General features: G+C 42.8%; 1 protein-coding gene across 4 annotated transcripts in view; it reads right to left on the bottom strand.

The window, feature by feature from the left end:
- The window catches only part of LOC136632018 (NACHT, LRR and PYD domains-containing protein 3-like), a 1,080,175-nt gene that overhangs the window by 110,208 nt on the left and 948,706 nt on the right, over positions 1 to 21,261 (bottom strand). Inside the window, exons 1-2 of one of the 4 annotated variants that reach the window (XM_066606554.1) lie at positions 8,742 to 8,784; positions 1,253 to 1,304 (exon numbers count right to left, since the gene is read on the bottom strand). The exons of 2 other annotated variants lie outside the window; for them this stretch is intronic. In XM_066606554.1, coding sequence (XP_066462651.1) covers positions 1,253 to 1,277 — 25 coding nt within the window. In that variant the 5' untranslated portion in view covers positions 1,278 to 1,304; positions 8,742 to 8,784. Of the gene's footprint in view, positions 1 to 1,252; positions 1,305 to 1,441; positions 1,464 to 8,741; positions 8,785 to 21,261 lie in introns of those variants that run through there. One more of the 4 variants, XM_066606555.1, reaches the window with a different exon arrangement.

Below are 21,261 nucleotides of genomic sequence, written 5' to 3'. Positions count from 1 at the left end.
ATAGCTGTCCTGGGCTTTTCAGACATTGCTGCAGTGTTGATGAGAGTTTGTGCCCTTCACTTCATGTCCAGCCACTGCTTCGGCAGTCACCTTGCTACCTTATGTTTTGCTTGAGCTCTGTGTTCTTCGTTCGTGTACTGTGTAGTCTGTTGTTCCCATTGTCTGCTTCTCGTTCCTCCTTTGTTTCTTTACTCCCCAGTGTTGTTCTATCTTTGTCTCATAAGTGTTCTGGCCTGCCAGGGTAAGTCAGTACCTAGAGGAAGACCGTGGGGTCATCCTTATCGGGACGAGTGCTCCGCTTATAGGCAGGAGTCTCCCTCCCCTGGTTATCAGTTCAGGGCAAGATACCTTCCCTAGTTTTCATCTATATACGGGGCTGTTCATCTGGTGATTTTACCTCCCACGCTAAGGTTGGCTGTCAGCCGTGCTGGATCGGATCTTCACCTACCCGGTAGATTGACACAGTGGTTCCACATCCACAGTCCTTACAACACAGTTCACTAATTACAACTTACTGCTGGATGATCCACAGCATTTCCGCAATGTGGAAACATACCCTATAGCTTACATAAACCTACCCTTATATTGTGAAGTCAGTGCATGGTGTATCAGAAATTGCAAAACAATTGCGATATCACTTTTGTTTTTTTTAATAAGCAAGGTTAATAGCGAGCCTACTGGATTAGTTGTATAGGCATATTTCCAAGAAATAAAGTACAACAGCAATTGATTACATTTTGCCCCTAACTGGAAAACCTTATGTGGCAGAAAAAAACAGATATCATATTTGAATTCAGCGCACTAAAGTTACTATGAGCCATCTATCTGCTTATTTGTTACAAAAACTGAGCGAAAAATGAACGAAGAGTGCACAACTACCCGCGTTTACACGTAACGATTATCGCTCACTTTCTGCCACTTGAACAAATTTTGAGTAATAATAATTGCGTGAAAAAGGGCCTTAAGTGGGCAGTCCTTCATAAGTGACCGGCTGCCTATTTACACAGGTTGATCCTTCGTTCTGTTTTCTGCATGCAGAAACTAACGAATTCTCATTCATTGTTCGGTCTGGGCAGCATTCACACTAAATGAATCATTAGATTCCTGCTGGATGTGGGATCCTGAACGATTTATCGGCCCGTGTAAAAGTCTCCTCCTTATCAGGACATTAGAATGTGTGAATTCTCCGTATGTGGAGGGAACAGTTACTGTATTTAGTGATGGGAGGGAAAGGAAGAAGAGGCGTCCTTACCATCTCTGGCAGCTCTAAGACTCATTCCTGAACCCAAGAAGATGGTGCGACCCTGCAACACAAAAACATTATTACATTTACAGGTGAAAAGAGAAAAATTGTCCAGAATTTTCTTTTAAGATGTTTTCCAAGATAGATTGGGTATTTTAGCTCTCCGTGGTAAAAAATAATAAATGAGCCTATATTCACCTGTATCAAATCCCTGCAGCTCCAGTGCAGCACCTATAGTCAACCGCTGAGGTTTGTGATTGGCTGCAGCAGCCTGTGGCATTCTGTCAACAATATGCCCTTAACATGCACGCCCGTCTAAGACGTCTGTGAATACATGGAGCCACGACTCTGCAGGCAGACAGAATGAAAATGGCGAGAAAGGCAAGTATAAGAAAGGTATCCCCATACTCAGCACCGCATCTGCTATGAGCCCATTACTTTAGTTTGTGGGGCGCACAGGACATCACAGAATCCCTTTAACTAAAATACACTGGAGTTTAATAAAAGACGCAGATCTATTAACCCATTAGTGACGGCCCCATCGGGATTCTACGTCCTGGCCTGCTGAGCTTAATTCCTGGAGGACGTAGAAATATGCATCCTCAAGGAATGAAAGCCCTGCAGGCTCAGGATGTGATAGCTCCATGCTGCCGGTTACCGGAGGTAGCCGACAGCATGGAGCTGTCATCCCGGGCCGCGGGACCCCACTCCTGGTCACGCGATCGCCGGTATCCACCGGATACCGGCGATCGCGTTAAAGTCAATAGAAAGTTAAAAACAAATAAAGTTTCAGCTCCCCTTACAGATCGAATCCGTAAGGGGAGCTGAGAGTACTCACCCCCTGTCCTCCGCACCGTCCAGCATTCTCTGGCTCCTTCCCGGCCCTGCCGCCGGCGTCTGTGCATGCGCGCCATACGCATTACGCCATACGCAATTTCATCTCCACTCATGGATCATATCCATGAGGGGAGATGAAATTAGGTACCTAAAGCCCCCATATTTATTTGCGGACCTTGCCCGGCTTCTGCGCACGCGTCCACCGCCAAAATCGCGGATGCAGGCGCAAAAGCCACAGATTGGCGGGGTAATTTAAAATCTCCCCGCACCTGGCTACTAAATGTAGCCAAGAGCCTGGAGATTTCATGGGGTGCCATGATACGCTTTTCCCAGTCACGTGATCGCCGATATCCAATGGATAACGGCGATCACGTAAAAGTAAAAAAAAAGCTAAATTTTCACCTCAGATCCGTGAAGGGAGGTGAAATTATTTAAATAAGGCCACCGGCGATGTCCCCTGATGGGATCCTTATCCGCAGACCTTTTCCCAGTTTTGGCGCATGCGCCCTTCACCAAAATGGCGGAGGCAAGCGCAAAAGCTGGGGAGGGCAAGAGGAAATTTAAAATCTCCTTGCTCCTGGCTACTAAAGGTAGCCAAGAGCTTGGAGATATCACGAGGGGCCGCGGTGAGCGTCTTCGGTCACGTGATCGCCATTATCCAATGGATAATGGCGATCAGGTAAAAGTTAAAATTCAGTTAAAGTTTGGCGCTCCGTTCAGTTTGGGCCCCGTTGTGCATCCAGACAGAAGATTAAGGCCACAATGGGTATGTTTCTGAACACGGGACAAATGGTGGTATATATCTTGGGGTGAAAGTTTTTATTCCTATGTATGCTGTACAAAAAAAACTATTTTATTTTAAATGACATAATTACCAAAAAAGCAAAAATTGTAATTTTTTTCTTCTGCTTTGCTTCGATTCATTTAAAAACGGTGGAGTCAAAATACGCAGTACACCGCTAGATTAATGCGTTAAGGGGTCTAGTTTTTATTATGGGGTCATTTGTGGGGGTTCTCTATCGTTTTGGCCGCTCAAGGCGTCTACCAGTGTGCTATGGGGCCTGAAACACATTCAAGCAAAATGTCTGAAAACCACCCGCTGCTCCTTTCGGTTAGGGCCCCGTTGTGCATACGGACAGAAGATTAGGGCCACAATGGGTATGTTTCTGAACACGGGACAAACGGGAGTATCCATTTTTAGGTGAAAGCCTCCATTCATATGTCTGCTGTCCAAAAAAAACTGTTGTTAAAATTACATAATTGATAAAAGAAACAAAAATCGTAATTTTTTACTTCTGCTTTGCTTTGATTTATTCAAAACCTGTTGGGTCACAATACGCAGTACACCCCTAGATTAATGCGCTAAGAGGTCTAGTTTCCAAAATGAGGTCATTTGTGGGGGTCCTCCGCGTTTTGGCTGCTCAAGGGGTCTACAAGTTAACAATGGGGCCTAAAACGCCTTCAAGCAAAATGTCTGATCTGAAAGCCACTGGCTGCTCCTTTTAGTTTTGGCCCCGTTGTACATACAGACAGAAGATTAGGGCCACAATGGGTTTGTTTCTGAACACAGGACAAACGGGAGAAGCATTTTGAGGTGTAAATCCTCATTTTTATGTGCACTATAGAAAAAAATCCTCTGTTTAAAATTACATATTTGCAAAAATATGACATTTTATTTTTTCTACTCTAAATTGCATTAATTCCTGAAAAGAAACTGAGGGGTCAAAACACTCCTGATCCCCCTCAGTGAATACACTAAGGGGTGTAGTTTTTAAAATGGGGTCATTTGTGGGGTTATCTATAATTCTGACACCCATGAGCCTTTGAGACTTGGTGCCGGAAAATAAAGTGTTCCTCAAAATGTTGATAATTAATGTTAAATTTGTACATCTCCTAAATGGTTAAAAAAAACACGAAAGTTTTTCAAACATGCGTCCAGAATAAAGTGAACAGATGGAAATATATATCTGAGCAAAAATTTGTACAGTATGTTTGAACATATTTGAGATATTACAGTTGAAAATGTGAAAAAATGACAACTTTTTCAAAATTTTCCAAATATTGGCGTTTTTAATAAATATACACAAATTATATTGTTCTATTTTTACAAACTAAATGAAGTACAACATGTGGCAAAAAAACAATGACAGAATAACTTGGATATGCAAAACCGTCACGGAGTTATGATATGTTAAGTGACACACGTCAGATTTCCAAAATTTGGCTCCGTCACTAAGGCGCAAACAGGCTTCGTCACTAAGGGGTTAATACATTTGATGCATCTTTGGGCTGTCTCTGCACCAGAAAAAGAAATCTACTGCTGGCATTTATGGGAAAAAATTTTATGGTAAGAAGAACCCAAATTTGTGACTTTTTCACCACAAAACTAATACAGATGGGTTCATTGGCGTACCACTAGGGGTCACAGGGGTCACAATTGCGACCAGGCCCTAGTCACTGCACTGCCGGCCACGTGATTGTTCCATCCGGCGGTGCAATGAAAGTGAAAATTACCCCAGTAGTAATAGCAGATTACAATAGGGGAGATTGGAACAGACGTGGGTCACCTTGGAGTCTTGGGCTTGGGGCGGTCGCCCCAATGGCCCCTATTATAATTCACCATTGGTCCCGGATCTACTCACCCCTGTAGTGGGTCCTGAGGAAATCCTCTGCCGATCGAGGAAATCAGCATGTGATTTGTTTTCCTATGCAAATGCAAGTCCTGTATGCTGATTTCCTAAGGACACCACTACAGAACTGAGTAAAGATGGGAGTTAGAAATGATGGTGGATTCTAAAAAGGGCAATGGGAGCAACTGCCTCTGGGCCCAAGATTCCAAGGGGGCCCATGGCCATCCTAATCTCCCCTATTGTAATCTGCTATCATTATTGGGGCTGAAATAGAGCAGCCTATTACTACTGGGGCTGCAATTGGGGTTACTGTTACTACTGGGTTCAAAATAGAGGTCACTATTACTACTGAGTCGCAATAGAGGACACTTTTACTACTGGGCAAAAAAAGGGTGCGCTATTACTACTGGCGCTACTGTAGGGGGTCACTATTACTACTGGTGCCAATACAGAGGACATTATTACTATAAGGGCCACTGTATGCGTCACTATTACTGCTAGGGCCAATATAGGGGACGCTATTACTATAAGAGCCACTGCAGGAGGCACTAATACTACAGGGGCCACTGTGGGGGTCACCATTACTACTGGGGCCACAATAGGGGTCAATATTACTGCTGGGGCCATAGTAGGGATGGAATTATTACTGGGGGCACTATAGTGGGTCAGTATTACTACTGGGGCCAATATAAGAGACTCTGTTACTACTAAGGCCAATATAGAGGACAATATTACTAATGGGGCCAATATATGGCTATATGAATATATCTGGATATTACTGCTGGGGCCACCAGTATAGGGAACACTATTTCTACTGGGGCCGATACAGGGGACTATATTACTACTGGGGCGAATATGGTGGGTCACTATTACTACTGGGAGCAATATAGGGGACGCTATTACTATTGGGGGACAATATAGGGGTGGCTATTACTCCTGGAGCCAATATAGAGGACACTATTACTACTAGGGCCAAGAGTAAGGACCAATGGTGCATTATTGGGGCAACTGCCCAGAGCCCGAGGATTCCAAAGGGGCCCACGGTCATCTCAATCACTCCTATTGTAATCCGCTATCACTACTGGGGCCGCAATGGGGGAGCCTATTAGTAATGGGGCCGCAATAGGGTGTAATGTTTACTACTGAGGTCAATATAGGGGTCATTATTACTACTGGGGCTGCAACAGGGGTCACTGTTGCTACTGGGGTCAAAATGGCGGTCAGTATTACTACTAGGGCAAATATCGGGGTCACTATTACTACCTGGGCCAATATAGGGGATGCTACTACTGGGGCCAAGAGTCAGGACCAATGGTGGATTGTAATTGAGGCAATCCCCCTGGGCCCGAGATTCCAAGAGGTCCACGTCAATCTGAATCACACCTATTTTAATCCGCTAGTACTACTGGGGTCCAAATAGGAGTCACTATTGCTACTGGGCCACAATGGAGATCACTATTTCTACTGAGGCAAATATAAGGATCACTATTACTACTGGGGCCAATATAGGGGTCACTATTACTACTGTGGCCAATATAGGGTGTGCTATTACTACTGGGCCAATATAGGGGATAACTATTACTGCTGGGCGCAATATAAGGAATGCTATTACTACTGGGGCTAATATAGAGGGTCACTATTGCTACTGGGGCCAAGAGTCAGCACCAATGGCGGATTATAATAGAGTTGATTGGAGCAACCGCCTGGGCCTTAGACCCCCAAGGGGGCCCATGGCTGTCCCAATCGCCCATATTATAATCTGCTATCACTACTGGGGCCGCAATGGGGGAACCTATTATGGTACTACTGGGGCCGCAATAGTAGTGACTGTTACTACTGGGGTCAATACAGGAACCACTAATACTACTGGGGCCACAATAAGAGTCACTGTTACTACTGGGGTCAAATTAGGGGTCACTATTAGTACTGGGCCACAATAGAGGTCACTATTTCTACTAGGGCAAATATAGGGGTCACTATTACTATCGGGGCAATATAGGGAATGCTGTTACAACTGCAGCCACTGTAGGGGTCACTATTACTACTGGGGCCACAATAGGGGTCACTAATACTACTGAAACCAATATAGGGGTCACTATTACTACTGTTCCACTGTGGGGGAAACTATTACTACTGGGGCCACAATAGGGGTCACTAATACTACTGGAGCCAATATAGCGGTCACTATTGCTACTGGGGCCAATATATGGGACTATATTACTACTGGGTCAGATATAGGGGGCACTATTACTACTTGGGCCAATATAGGAAGTCCCTATTAATACACGGGGCAGATTTCCTGCAGAATTCCCGTAGCAGCAAAGTGGATGAGATTTTGCAAATCTCATCCACACGCTGTGAAAAAAATCTTCACAAAACCTGTCCAGATATTGACATGTGGTGCTGGATTTAATACTTAACATTTAAATTTTTACTTTAAATGTCTATCAATAGCCCATCCGGCGCTCCAGCGTTCCTCCCTGCTTTTTTTTAAAATAACCCTGTCATTTTTATAACAAATAAATAAAAATTATATGACGTAATAGGCTACACCTCTAACCCCTCCCCTGACCACACCTTGGGGCTCCATGAGAAACTTTTGCTTTAAAAAGAACTACATGGCTGAATACGTTTGGGAACCACTGCTATAGAGTATGCTGCTGTAACCTGAATATCTCCTGTATATATTTATATATGTGCTACTGGTATAGGCTATACACCCTTTATGTAGTGATATAGACCATGCTGGTATATCACTATATAAAGGAGATGTGTAACATATAGCAGCTGTACATATATTACTATATACAGGAGATACCTAGGTTATACCAGCATACTCCATATCACTATATACAGAGAATTAAGGATTCCACTTTTCTGCTCCATTCAGGGAGCAGGAAAAAAGAATCCCCGTGGCCGAACGCTCTGTCCCTGGACGGAATGAAACAGCATCAGACGGACCCCATTGACTATAATGGGGTCTGTCTACTTTCTGCCCAGTTGCCCGATTTTTGGACGGAAGTAGAAGCATTGCAGCACTTTTTCTTCCAATATTTTGTGCCGCATTTGCGATCGAACCTCTGGCCGGAGGGTCAAACACAGATGTGAAACCTGCCTTACACCAACATGGTCAATATTACTATATATGGGAGATGTATATATTTCTCCCTGTATATAGTGACATCAACCATGTATATAGTGATATGGACCGTGCTGGTATAACCTGGGCATTTCCTGTATAAGATTGCACACTTTACACACAATTAAAAAATGCATCAATAACCTGCATGGGGTTTTATAAAAAACACATGTATTCTTCAAATCCACATGCGGTTTTTAATAGTGCATGCAGTTTCTTAAATGTGTTTGTGGTTTTTGAAGACCGCATGCAGTTTTTCCTCACGCACGCTGTCATGTGTTGTCCACCTGGGATTTTATTTGTTTATATTTCCTGCACCATGGTTTCACAATATACATGTTGTCTATACGCATTGATTATGCATCAGTAGAGAACAAGAGGCTCTCTCATGAGTAATACACCACAAGGAACTGCGTTTAGCAATGCACTTGACTGCCAGCAAATCACTGCATATGAAATGCACGCACAACACTCATGTAATATGCGGTAATCATACGCTCCTGTGAGCCTGGCCTAAGGGGCTGCAAACAAATTTTGATCTAGTCCAGGAAATAAGTCATGTTTGGAAAGCTTTTTACAAAGGGGTCGATCATGTATTTGTCTTGTAGCTGTATGCTGCGCAGTTTAGGTATGGGTACAGGGGAGGGGCGGCCCGAGCCCCTGAGCCTTTAGCTTCGCCTCTGGAGGGGTTGATAAATCCCCTATGTGGTTGAGGTTTATGACTCGCTGCAGTTTATAATGTTTCTTGCACTGACTTGAACGGCTAATAATAACGCTCTGAACTTGTCTGAAGATTGGATCTTCCAGGAAGTTTGTGACCCCCTTGTACAGCTGTTCACCATAAAACAAGTGATACTTTATATAATCAGCTTATAAGAGATACAGATCTTACCTGAGCGCAGGGTGTAGAAATACCAGATCTCCAGGGAAAAGCAAAGTCTGTGTGCAAAAAAAAGGGGAGGAACTTCTATAAGTCACTTTTGGTTTCCCATGATTTTAACCCTATAATACACAAGTGATAGTTTATCTCTTATAGATGACAGGCTGCTCCCTCTCACAGACTCATTACTCCCCTCTTATTTCTAGCAACTTCCCCATAAAATTCAAGGCTCAGTCTAAAGTCCCTTTAACCCCTTAAGAACCAAGCACAGTAAATTTATGGCGCTTGGTTCTGGGCTTTAATCCTGGCTAGTAATAAAACACAACGCAGGATTAAAGTTCTAGCTTCTATAATCAAGCAGGAGCAGTTCGGGTCCCCAGTTGTTAGCCACAGGACACGGGGGATAAGCAGTTCTTGACCACTTCTGCCTTCTCCTTTACAGGATTCATAAAGCTCAATGAATGCTGTGTAGTTAACCCCTGAAGACATGGCCTATTTTGGGTTTAACCCCTTCCGGCTCCTGGGCGTAAGTTTACGCGAGTTATGTTATCGCGAGAGCCCGGCCTGTCGCCATGGCAACTGGTGTCCTGTATTGCCAATGCCTATCGCTGTATAAGCGATAAGGCATGGCAGGGCAATATCCCTGCCATGCCTTATAACAGCGATGGGCAGTACTGTGGTCAAAGTTCCCCAGGGGGACACAAGTTGTGTAAAAAAAAGATTAAAAAATGAATTTAAAAACAATGTAAAAAAAAAGTTTAAAAAAACCCTTTTTTATGCTTTTTCTCATATTAGCATAAACAAAGGTTAAAATAAATTAAAACACCACATATTTGGTATTGTCGCGTCCGTAACGACGCGTACAATAAGCTGCACGTGCTTTTGAATGTGCACGGAAAAAAGGGTAAAAAAACGCTAAAAACTGAGGCAAAATACTAATTTTCAGCATTTTGCCTCCCTAAAAACGCAATAAAAATGATCAAAAAAGCCCAACATGGTACCTATAAAAACTACAGCTTGTCTCGCAAATAATAAGCCCTTACAGAGCTCCGTACATAGAAAAATAAAAAAGTTACAGGACTTTGAATGCAGCGATTTAGAAAAAAAAAGGATTTCCAAAAAAGGGTTTTTATTGCAGAAAAGTGGAAAAACCTAAAAAAATGTAAGAATTTTGGTATCGTTGTAATGATGCTGCATAATTAACGCTGTAAAAAAAAAAATCTATGGCAGAATTGATGCGTTTTCTCTCCCTGCTATCATTAAAAAAAAAATAAAAGTATTAGAATATTGTCAATGTATCCAAAAGTGGCACCGATAAAAACAACAGGTCGCCACGCAAAAACAAGCCCTTATACGGCCGCGTTGATGGAAAAATAAAAAAGTTATGACTGTTGATAAATGGAGAAGAAAATCCGCCAAAAATCATTGCGTCCTTAAGCCCAAAATAGGCCATGTCATTAAGGGGTTAAGGACAATGCCTTATTTTCAAATCTGACATCTATGACTTTATGTGATAACTTTTGAATGCTTTTACTTATCGATGTGATTCTGAGATTGTTTTTTCGTGACATATTGTACTTTATGTTCGTGTAAAAATTGCATCAATAAATTTTGTCTTTACTAGGACAAAAATCCAAATTTACAGAAAATTTGGAAAAATTCACAATTTTCAAACTTTTTGTAAGACAGATAGTCAAACACCAGAAAATAGTTAATAATTAACATTTCCCATAGGCCTACTTTCTACTGCAATACTATTTTGAGCGTTACTTTATTTTTTTATCACTCCGCAAAGTATATAAATTTAGCCGTAATTTTTCAAATTTACTAGCAAATTTAAAAATCTGAATTTTTAAGGGTCAAATCAGTTTAGACGTGGATTTTAAGAACCTGTATATTAGAAACCCCCCATAAATCCCCCCTTTTTAAAAACTACACCCTTCAAAGAGTTCAAAATGGCATTGAGGGTGCATTCAGACGACCGTATATCGGCCGGGTATTCACACCAGCCGATATATGGCATCTTTCTCTGCAGGGAGAGCAGGCTGCAAGAGCCGGGAGCAGTGCTCTGAGCTACCTACCCCTCTCTGCCTCCTCTCCACCCTGTCTGCACTATTTGCAATGAGAGGGGGCGGGGCAGGGCTAAGTGTCGGAAATTAGCTCTGCCCCCGTCCCACCTCTCCTCATTGAAAATTGTGCAGGGGGGTGGAGAGGAGGCAGAGAGGGGGTGGGAGCTCAAAGCACTGCCCCCGACTCTTCCAGCCTTCTCCCCCTGCAGAGAGAGACGCCGTATATCGGCCGGCGTGAATACCCGGCCAATATACGGTCGTCTGAATGCGCCCTTAGGAAGTTTATTAACCCTTTAGATGTTTTACAGGAATTAAACAAATGTACAATAGAAATTAGAAAAATTCCATTTTTATACAGATTTTTAATTTAAAACCATTTTTTTCTATAAAACAGCAGGAATTAGCAGAGAAACAAAACTCAGAAAGTATTACCAGGATTCTGCAGTTTTTTAGAAATGCCCCATATGTGGATGTAAACTGTTGTTCGGGCACATGGCAGGGCTCAGAAGGGAAGGAGCACTATTTGTTTTTTTTTTTAATGCAGATTTTGCTGGAATAATTTACAGACCCCATGTAGTTTGGAAACTAGACCCCTCAGGGAATGTATCAAGGGGTGTAGTTAACATTTTGAATCCACGGGAGTTTGAGGAATTTGTTTTACATTGTGAGTTGAAAACGAAAAATTCCAATTTTTCCAGGAATATTTAGGTTTAGGCCCAGATTTTTATTTTTTACCAGGGACAGAAGGAGAAAAAGTACCCCATATTGTTACCCAATTGCTCTCCAGCACGGAAATGCCCCATATGTGGGCGTAAACTGCTGTTCGGGCACATGGCAGGGCTCAGAAGGGAAGGAGCGCTATTTGGCTTTTTGAATGCAGATTTTGCTGGAATAATTTTCGGACCCCATGTAGTGTTTGCAGCTAGTTTGGAAACTAGACCCCTCAGGGAATTTTTTTAAGGGGTGTAGTGAGCGTTTTGAACCCACAGGTTCAAAAATTTGAGGAATTTTTTTAACAATTTGAGTTGAATACGAAAAATTCAAATTTTTCTAGTAATTTTTAGCTTTAGGCCCAGATTTATATTTTTTACCAGGGGCAGAAGGAGATAAAGTACCCATATCGTTACCCAATTGCTCCTGTGTGCAGAAATGCCCCATATGTGAACATGAACTGTTTGGGCACATGGCAGGGCTCAGAAGGGAAGGACTTGGCATGTGGGTTTATGTACAAGCTGTGCGAAGTACATCGGGGTAAAACGTCAAAGCAATAATAAAATTACAATTTCAGGGATGTGCGGTATGTCTTAAAACAATTTTTTATGCACAGGCCGGGTTGTGTGGGGCACATTTCACAATGATACATGGTGTCTTTCCTTATTCCTTGTTTGTAGCAGACTCTGCACTTTTTTGGGTCCTTTCCTTCTTTCCAGTGGAGGAAATTTCACTTGGAAAATGCTGCCCTGGTACCATAGGCGTAGCGTCAGGGGGTGCTGGGGTCGCCATGGCGACCCGGCCCGTGCGCTCAGGGGGCCCCGAGGCGGCCCTCTGCAATACCAACATGCACATTTAGGGCATTAATCGCTGGCCGTTCTGACTGCAGCAAAATTCTCATCATGCGGCAGCCGGAACGGCCAGCGTGAGAGGAAGGCTCGGCAGAGCAGGGAGGAGGAGGGAGGTACTCACATGGGCCAGCAGGGGAGGATGGAGGAAGTCACATGGGACGGCAGGGGAGGAGGGAAGAAGTCACATGGGGCGGCAGAGCACAGTGGTCATGTGCTGCCTCCTGCTTCCTGCTGAACGGGAAGCTTCTGAGTTGCTGGCTTGCTGCTGCTGCTGTCACATTAAGGAGAAGTGGACCGGGCCCTGGGGTAAGTGCATATGTGTGTGTGTGTGTCTGTCTGTCTCCCTCCTTTATCTATATACTATCTATATACTTGTATCTATCTTTCTATATCCTATCCTATCTCCTATCTATCTATCTATCTATCTATCTATCTATCTATCTATCTATCTATCTATCTATCTATCTATCCCATATCTATCTATCTATCTATCTATCTATCTATCTACCTATGTCATATCTATCTATCCCATATCTATCTATCTATCCCATATCTATCTATCTCATATCTATCTATCTATCTATCTATCTATCTATCTATCTATCTATCTATCTATCTATCTATCTATCCATATCTATCTATCTCATATCTATCTATCTATCTATCCCATATCCATCTATCCCATATCTATCTATCTATCTATCTATCCCATATCTATCTATCCCATATCTATCTATCTATCCCATATCTATCTATCCCATATCTATCTATCCCATATCTATCTATCCCATATCGATCTATCTATCCCATATCTATCTATCTATCTATCTATCTATCTATCTATCTATCTATCTATCTATCTATCTCTATCATATCTATCTATCTATATCTATCTACCTATGTCATATCTATCTATCTATCTATGTCATATCTATCTATCTATCTATCTATCTATCTATCTATCTATCTATCTATCTATCTATCTATCTATCTACCTATGTCATATCTATCTATGTCATATCTATCTATCTATCCCATATCTATCTATATACTATCTATCTATCTGCTATCTATCTATATACTATCTATCTATCTGCTATCTATATACTATCTATCTATCTATATACTATGTATGTATCTGCTATCTATCTATATTTACTATCTATCTATATACTATCTATATATCTATCGATATACTATCTATCTATCGATATACTATCTATCTATATACTATCTATCTGCTATCTATATACTATCTATCTGCTATCTATCTATCTACTATCTATCCCATTTCTATCTATATACTATTTATCTATCCCATATCTATCTATCTATCTATCTATCTATCTATCTATCTATCTATCTATCTATCTATCCCATATCTATCTATATACTATCTATTCATCCATCTATCTATATACTATCTGCTATCTATATACTATCTATCTGCTATCTGTATACTATCTATCTATCCCATATCTATCTATATACTATCTATCTATCCCATATCTATCTATATACTATCTATCTATCCCATATCTGTCTATATACTATCTATCTTTTCATCCATCTATCTATATACTATCTATCTGCTATCTATATACCATCTATCTCATATGAGATAGATAGTATATAGATAGATATGGGATAGATAGTATATAGATAGATAGATAGATAGATAGATAGATAGATAGATAGATAGATAGTGTATAGATAGATGGATGAATAGATAGATAGATAGATAGTATACAGATAGCAGATAAATAGTATATAGATAGATATGGGATAGATATATAGCATATAAATAGATATGGGATAGATAGATAGTATATAGATGGATATGCGATAGATAGATAGTATATAGATATGGGATAGATAGTATATAGATAGATATGGGATAGATAGTATAAAGATAGATATGGGATAGATAGTATCTAGATAGATATGGGATAGATAGTATCTAGATAGATATGGAATAGATAAATAGTATATAGATAGATATGAGATAGATAGATAGATAGATAGATAGTATATAGATAGATAGATATGAGATAGATAGATAGATATGAGATAGATAGATAGTATATAGATAGATAGACACGTGTTCAGAACACGTAGCTTGAAATTGTGGCATTTTTACCAGGATTTCGAGCAACGTTTTTGAACACAGGTTACAGCGTCTGACAGCGCTTTTTAATGCTCCCCCCCAATCGTTGTGATGAGGTGTGTTAAAAACCAAGACAACGCAAAAATAGAACAGACAGCTCTTGAAAATCACAGCGTTAGAAACACCATGTTCGAGCGCAGGTTTAAGTAAGCTCATTGAAATCTCTGGGAGTGTTGTACCGCGGTTAGTACGGCGCTCGGGACACCACGCTAATAGCAGTAAAAAGCAGTGTTTGTGAGAGTGGCCTGCGGGGCTACAAACAAATGTTCATGTGCAGGAAATGTGTCCTGTTTGGAAAAATTACGCCAAGGGGGAGATCATGTATGCAGCACGATCTAGGTATGGGTACGGGGGAGTGTGGGGTGGAGGCCCAAGGGGGGGCCCCGAGCTGAACTTTTGCACCCGGGCCCCTGAGCCCTTAGGTACGCCCCTGCCTGGTACAATCCTTGTGGCCTCACTTCCAGAAGTACTGGGCTGCTCTCCCACCTCCTGGTCCCCAAATATTAGGGCCTTGATAACTTCCACCTGAAATTCGAGGAAGGTACCCCTCTGGCCTGCACCCTGATACAGCACATAGACATTGTACAGTGCCATCTGTACGAGGTGCACAGACAGTTTTTTGTACCACACCTGTGTTTTACGCATGGCATTATACGGCTCCAGTACCTGGTCTGATAGGTCCACACCACCCATGTACTTATTATAGTCATGGACACAGTCTGGCTTGGGGGTTTCTGTACTGGTACCTCGTACTGGGCATGGGGTACTGCTGTGGCCGTGTAATGTGGTCAATATAAGGACTTCCCTCTTGTCCTTATATTTGATACACAATATATTGTCACTGCATTGGGCCTGGCTCTCACCCCTTCTGAGCAGTTGCCCAAGCAACGTCTTAGGGGGGCTTCTCTGTTTTTTTCGGATGGTGCCACATGCCACTGTTCCTCTGGAAGCGAGGCTCTGAAACAAGGGGACACTAGTATAAAAGTTATCCAGGTACAGATGGTAACCCTGGTCTAACAGTGGGTGCACCAGTTTCCACACAATTTTTCCTGTTATTCCCAGCACGGGATGGCATTCTAGGGACTCAATTTTGGTGTCCTTCCCCTCATAAATGCGAAACTTGTGGGTGTAGCCCGATGTACTTTCACACAGCTTGTACAATTTCACCTGCTTACTGGGCAGGTACTGGCGGAATTTAAGCCTCCCCTTGAAGTGCACCAGGGACTCATCTACTGCAATATTTTTTTCTGGGGTGTATGCCTGGGTAAATTTGGAATTAAAATGTTCCTTTACTGGCCTGATTTTATACAAGCGATCACAATTGGGATGATCACTTGGGGGGCACTCTGCATTATCGTTATAGTGTAAACATTTTTGGTTCAACTCAAAACGTGTCCTTGACATCGCCATGCGGAAAATAGGAGTATGATACAAAATATCAGTATTCCAGCACGCCCTGATGGTCCGCTTTTTTACTAGACCCATAGTTAACACAAGACCCCAACATTTTTTTTATGTCTAATGCATTCACAGGGGTCCACTTATCGGGTCTTGCGTAGCTGGAGGTGGGATTTTGTTGTATAAAATACTGGGCATATAAATTTATTTGGGTGATTATGTGGGCAATAAAGTCATCTGAGAAAAAAAACATAAAAAAGTCCCTCGCTCTGAGCCCTTAAAAATCAAATTAAATCCCTGGGTTGCCAAAAAAGTCTGGGGTCAAAAATTTTCAGGGGTACCCCAACTAACATCAGGTGTATTGGGTTCCACAGTAGTGGCAGTCCTTGGACGCCTTCTTGGGGGTACAGGGAGTTCAGATTCACTTGATGAGGATGAAGATGAGGAGGAGAATGCCAGAAAAGTGGCATCATCCCCACTAGCTGAATCTGACTTGAAGGCAATAAGTGCGTACGCCTCCTCAGCAGTAAATCTCCTGTGGGCCATTATAAAAGTGTAATAAGCACTTCAGAAAAAAAATTATTGTACAGGACACTGCGGGTTCACTGGGATGGGGTGACCAGGGAACTTTTTTATTTTCTTTCTTTTTTTAACACTGACAAATACACTGACACTACGCTGACTAACTACACACTACGCTGACTAACTACACACTACGCTGACTAACTACACACTATGCTGACTAACTACACACTACACTGACTAACTACACACTACGCTGACTAACTACACACTATGCTGACTAACTACACACTACACTGACTAACTACACACTACGCTGACTAACTACACACTATGCTGACTAACTACACACTACACTGACTAACTACACACTACACTGACTAATGACAGGAAGGGGGACTATGAAATGCAAATACAAAAATAACTTTTTTTTTTTTGACGGATACACTGACGCTACACTAACTACACGCTACACTACGATACTGATCCCACTGCACTACAGATCCCAGCTACACTACAAATCACGCACACAACAGATCCCAGGTACACTACTGATCCCAGCTACACTACTGATCACGCACACTACAGATCCCAGCTACACTACTGATCATACACACTACAGATCCCAGCTACACTACATTACTGATCACACTACAGATGACACACTGCACTACAAATCCCAGCTACACTGCAGATCACACACTGCACTACAAATCCCAGCTACACTGCTGATCATGCACACTACAGATCCCACCTACACTACTAATCATGCACACTACAGATCACAGCTATACTACATTACTGATCACACTACAGATGACACACTGCACTACAAATCCCAGCTACACTACATTACTGATCACACTACAGATGACACACTGCACTACAAATCCCAGCTACACTACAAATCACACTAGAAAGCACACCTCTCTACACTACTGATCACACCTCACAACACTACACTACAAATCACTTTTATATTCTTCTTTTTACACAGCCCTATCTCTCTCCACAACCGCGGGAAGCACTGTGAGGCGATTGCAGAGAGAGACTATACTATAAACAGCGGGCTCTCTTCTGCCGACCTGTGATTGGTCAGTAAGTTTTTCACTGACCAATCACAGCGATCGCAGGAGCGGGACTGCTGTGATTGGTCCTTGCCCACATGTAGTGATTGTCTGCTAACAATGTTAGCAGATGTCACCACTGTTTCGCCGCGATTGTCACCGCGGCGACACTGTAAACATAGGACATCAGTTTATGCCCAGTTGCGGGAAGCACCCCGTTGCCAGGATGTAAACTTACGCCCTGGAACGGGAAGGGGTCAAGAGAGAAAGCGGGAGGGGTGGGGGTGGGGGGGGGGGTAGCTTTGGCATGGCGTCGTGAGGCAGCAAGAACCAGAGCTCAGGACACTCATATCACCACTTGCAGCCAAGACACACAGTATACTTACCCCTGAGGTATGGCAAAGGGCAACAAAGGAAGTGGATTACATCATCCCTAGCAGAAACTCCATTGAATGGTTTCCTAGGCAGCATGGCAGCTGTATGTTCTGCCTGGTGACCTCCTGTCATGGCACCGGAGGAGCATGCACCAAACCCTCTTGGGAGGATCAATCAGCGACTGCGCTATCATCGATGCAGAGTGGCGGTGGCACTATCCAGTGCCCTGGAGGGGACCCTGCAGCACCCGTCAATGCTGTGGAGGGACAGGGACAGCCTGGGAACACTACTGTTGCCCAGACCAGAGCGCACAGGCCATTCATTGGGCAGAAGTTGAGCAGAGCCACTGATGCAAAGAATGGGGAAGTGCACCAGATGGACTCTCCTTCTCCTTACGGAGGCACAGCATTGAATGGGCATGTTGGGAGCAGTGGTTCCACACCACCTGTCTCCCCCACAGCCTTCTCTCTCAGGAATCCTGATGACGTAACCTCACTCCCAGTATTGCATTTAAGCAGATGGTTTTTATTCCACGGTTTTATATTACACAGGCAACCTCCTCCTCTGCTCCAACTACCACACAGCTTCCCACCAGCAGTGAGCAACTTTGTACCACACAGAAATGAGCCCAGTACCCACTCTTATGAAAGCTGTCCAAAAGGAAATCTGTCTTGCCCATAGCAACCAATCACAGCAAAGCTTTCATTTTACCTCAGCAGTTTAAGAAATCACAAACAATCACAGCGCAGCTTTCATTTTACTTTAGCAGTATAAGAAATAGCAACCAATCGCAGCACAGCTTTCATTTTACCTCAGCACAGCTTCCCACCAGCACTGAGTCTCCATGTACCACACACAAATGAGCCCAGCACTCACTCCTATGAAAGCTGTCCAAAAGGAAATCTGTGTTGCCCATAGCAACCAATCAGAGCGCAGCTTTCATTTTACCTCTGCAGTATAAGAAATTGCAAACAAGAAAATTACAGTTGAAGTCAGTGAGTTTGGGATTTTTAATTACACCAGTATTACACAGACCTCCTGCTCCTCAGACAATAATATCTAACACAGACAACTTCCTCCTCCTCAAATACTAAGATTACAGAGACGACCTCATCCTCATATACCAATATATTGCACAGAAGACCTCCCCCTTATATACTAATATATTACACAGACCTCCTGCTCCTCAGATAATAATATCCTACACAGACAACTTCCTCCTCCTCAAATACTAATATTACACAGACAACCTCATCCTCATATACCAATATATTACACTAACGACCTCCTCCTCATATACCAATATATTACACTAACGACCTCCTCCTCATATACCAATATATTACACTAACGACCTCCTCCTCATGCACTAAGATATTACACAGATGACCTCTTCCTCCTCATCTTTGGGATTCCAGTTGATTCATAATTTCAATTTTAAACGTATTTCAGGTTTTCAGTTTATTCTTCTTAATAGAGTAAACATGCCTTCAAGGAAATGTAAGGCGATTGGCCAAGTGCAATCAAGGGCTAAAAAAATAAAGAAACAACGTAGACAAGAAACTCCTAAGGAGAGAAATAGAGGACTTGCAACGCTGCACGAAAGAGCTACTGCATGTAGAGCTTCAGAGACAGAACAACAGCATGAGACCCGACTGCAGGTAATGAGAGATACAGCTACTGCATCTAGAGCTTCAGAGACAGAACAACAGCATGAGACTCGACTGCAGGAAATGAGAGATACAGCTACTGCATGTAGAGCTTCAGAGACAGAACAACAGCATGAGACCCGACTGCAGTAAATAGAAGATACAGCTACTGCATCTAGAGCTTTAGACACAGAACAACAGCATGAGACCAGACTGCAAGAAATAGAAGATACAGCTACTGCATGTAGAGCTTCAGAGGCAGTACAACAGCATGAGACCCAACTGCAGGTAATGGGCCTCATTGGAAAATTGGAAATGATTTGTAGTTACTGTCAAGCTAAAAAGTTCAAATTGGAGTCTCCTGCCATTTGCTGCAAAAATGGAAAAGTAGAACTCTGCCAAGTGGAACCCCTTCCAGAAGAACTTTTGACCTACACATTCAGAGATACGACTCAGTCAAAGCATTTTCTTAGAAACATCAGAAAATACCACTCATTTGTGAGGGGTGTGGCATGGCCCAACTGTGCAGTGGAATGGCTGCTTGATTCTGTAGCTCCGAGAGGCTGCCTGCTATAAAGCTACCCAAAGCACTTTCAGAGGCACCTTACCTCCAACGCTGGGATCCCGGAAGCCTCCTCCATCAGCTGATGCGACACCGCAAGTCCTCTAACGTTCTACTGGGATGCCTGGAGGACTTTTTCACTGCCCGAGGTAGCACGCGCAGCGCTGTTCCTGAGGCCCTGGTCTCCCTGCCCGCTGCGACGGAGGACTTTAGTTAGTTCTCTGCACCTTTACCACCAACCCAAGAGCTGGTTCAAAGGGCACAATCTCAGGGAAAACCCTGCCCAAGCTCCCTCTGCTGAATCCTCTTTTTGTACAGAGGAAAACATAATGGCCACCAGAGGAAAGAACCCTCATAAGGGAATACAGCATGCATCCAAAATGGCGCTGGCTCCCCTGCCTCAGAGACAATCTCATGTCTCTCCCTCTGCCAGCCCACTTAAACAAAGGCAGAAGCTCATGCAGGAGCAAATAGAAGACCCTCTATCACCCAACATGGAGGATATCATATCTGACATGCCCACCTCTGAAAAACCATCACAGAGACTTTTATGAAAGAAATAGTGGTAGCTTTAAAAACTCACTCTCTACAAGCTAATTTTGATTCTCTGACATCTACATTGAAATCTAATCTAGAAGAATTCGATGCGAGGATTACTCATACTGAAAGCAAAATGGGTGAATTAACATACTCACACAATGATCTTATTGATTCTCGCTATGCTTTATCTGATGAGGTGGATAAATTAAATATTAAATTAGCTGACATTGAGGATAGAAATCGCCGCAACAATGTTAAATTCAGAGGGATTCCAGAGTCGATCTCACCAACGGAGATCACTAAATACCTACAGCAACTGATAAAAGCTATCCTGCCAAGGGTGTCCGCAACCGAGCTAACTATTGATAGAGCTCACAGACTTACGAAACCTAAGTTTATACCAGAAAAAACACCAAGAGACCTTATTGCGCGGATACCCTATTTTTATATTAAAAAGGCTGTCGTGCAGGCGGTCTGGAAAACAGACCCACTACCAGCGCCTTACAGCGATGTGTGTCTCTACATAGACTTATCTCAAGCCACACTGCAGGCGAGAAGAAAATTCTCTTCCATTACTAATGTCCATAGGCAGGAAAAGATTCCCTATAAATGGGGTTTTCC

Source organism: Eleutherodactylus coqui, chromosome 6 (genome assembly GCF_035609145.1).
Source record: "Eleutherodactylus coqui strain aEleCoq1 chromosome 6, aEleCoq1.hap1, whole genome shotgun sequence".
NCBI classification, from domain to species: domain Eukaryota; kingdom Metazoa; phylum Chordata; class Amphibia; order Anura; family Eleutherodactylidae; genus Eleutherodactylus; species Eleutherodactylus coqui.
The sequence above is the reverse complement of the archived record's forward strand: the minus strand, read 5'-3'. Positions and strand labels throughout refer to the sequence as shown.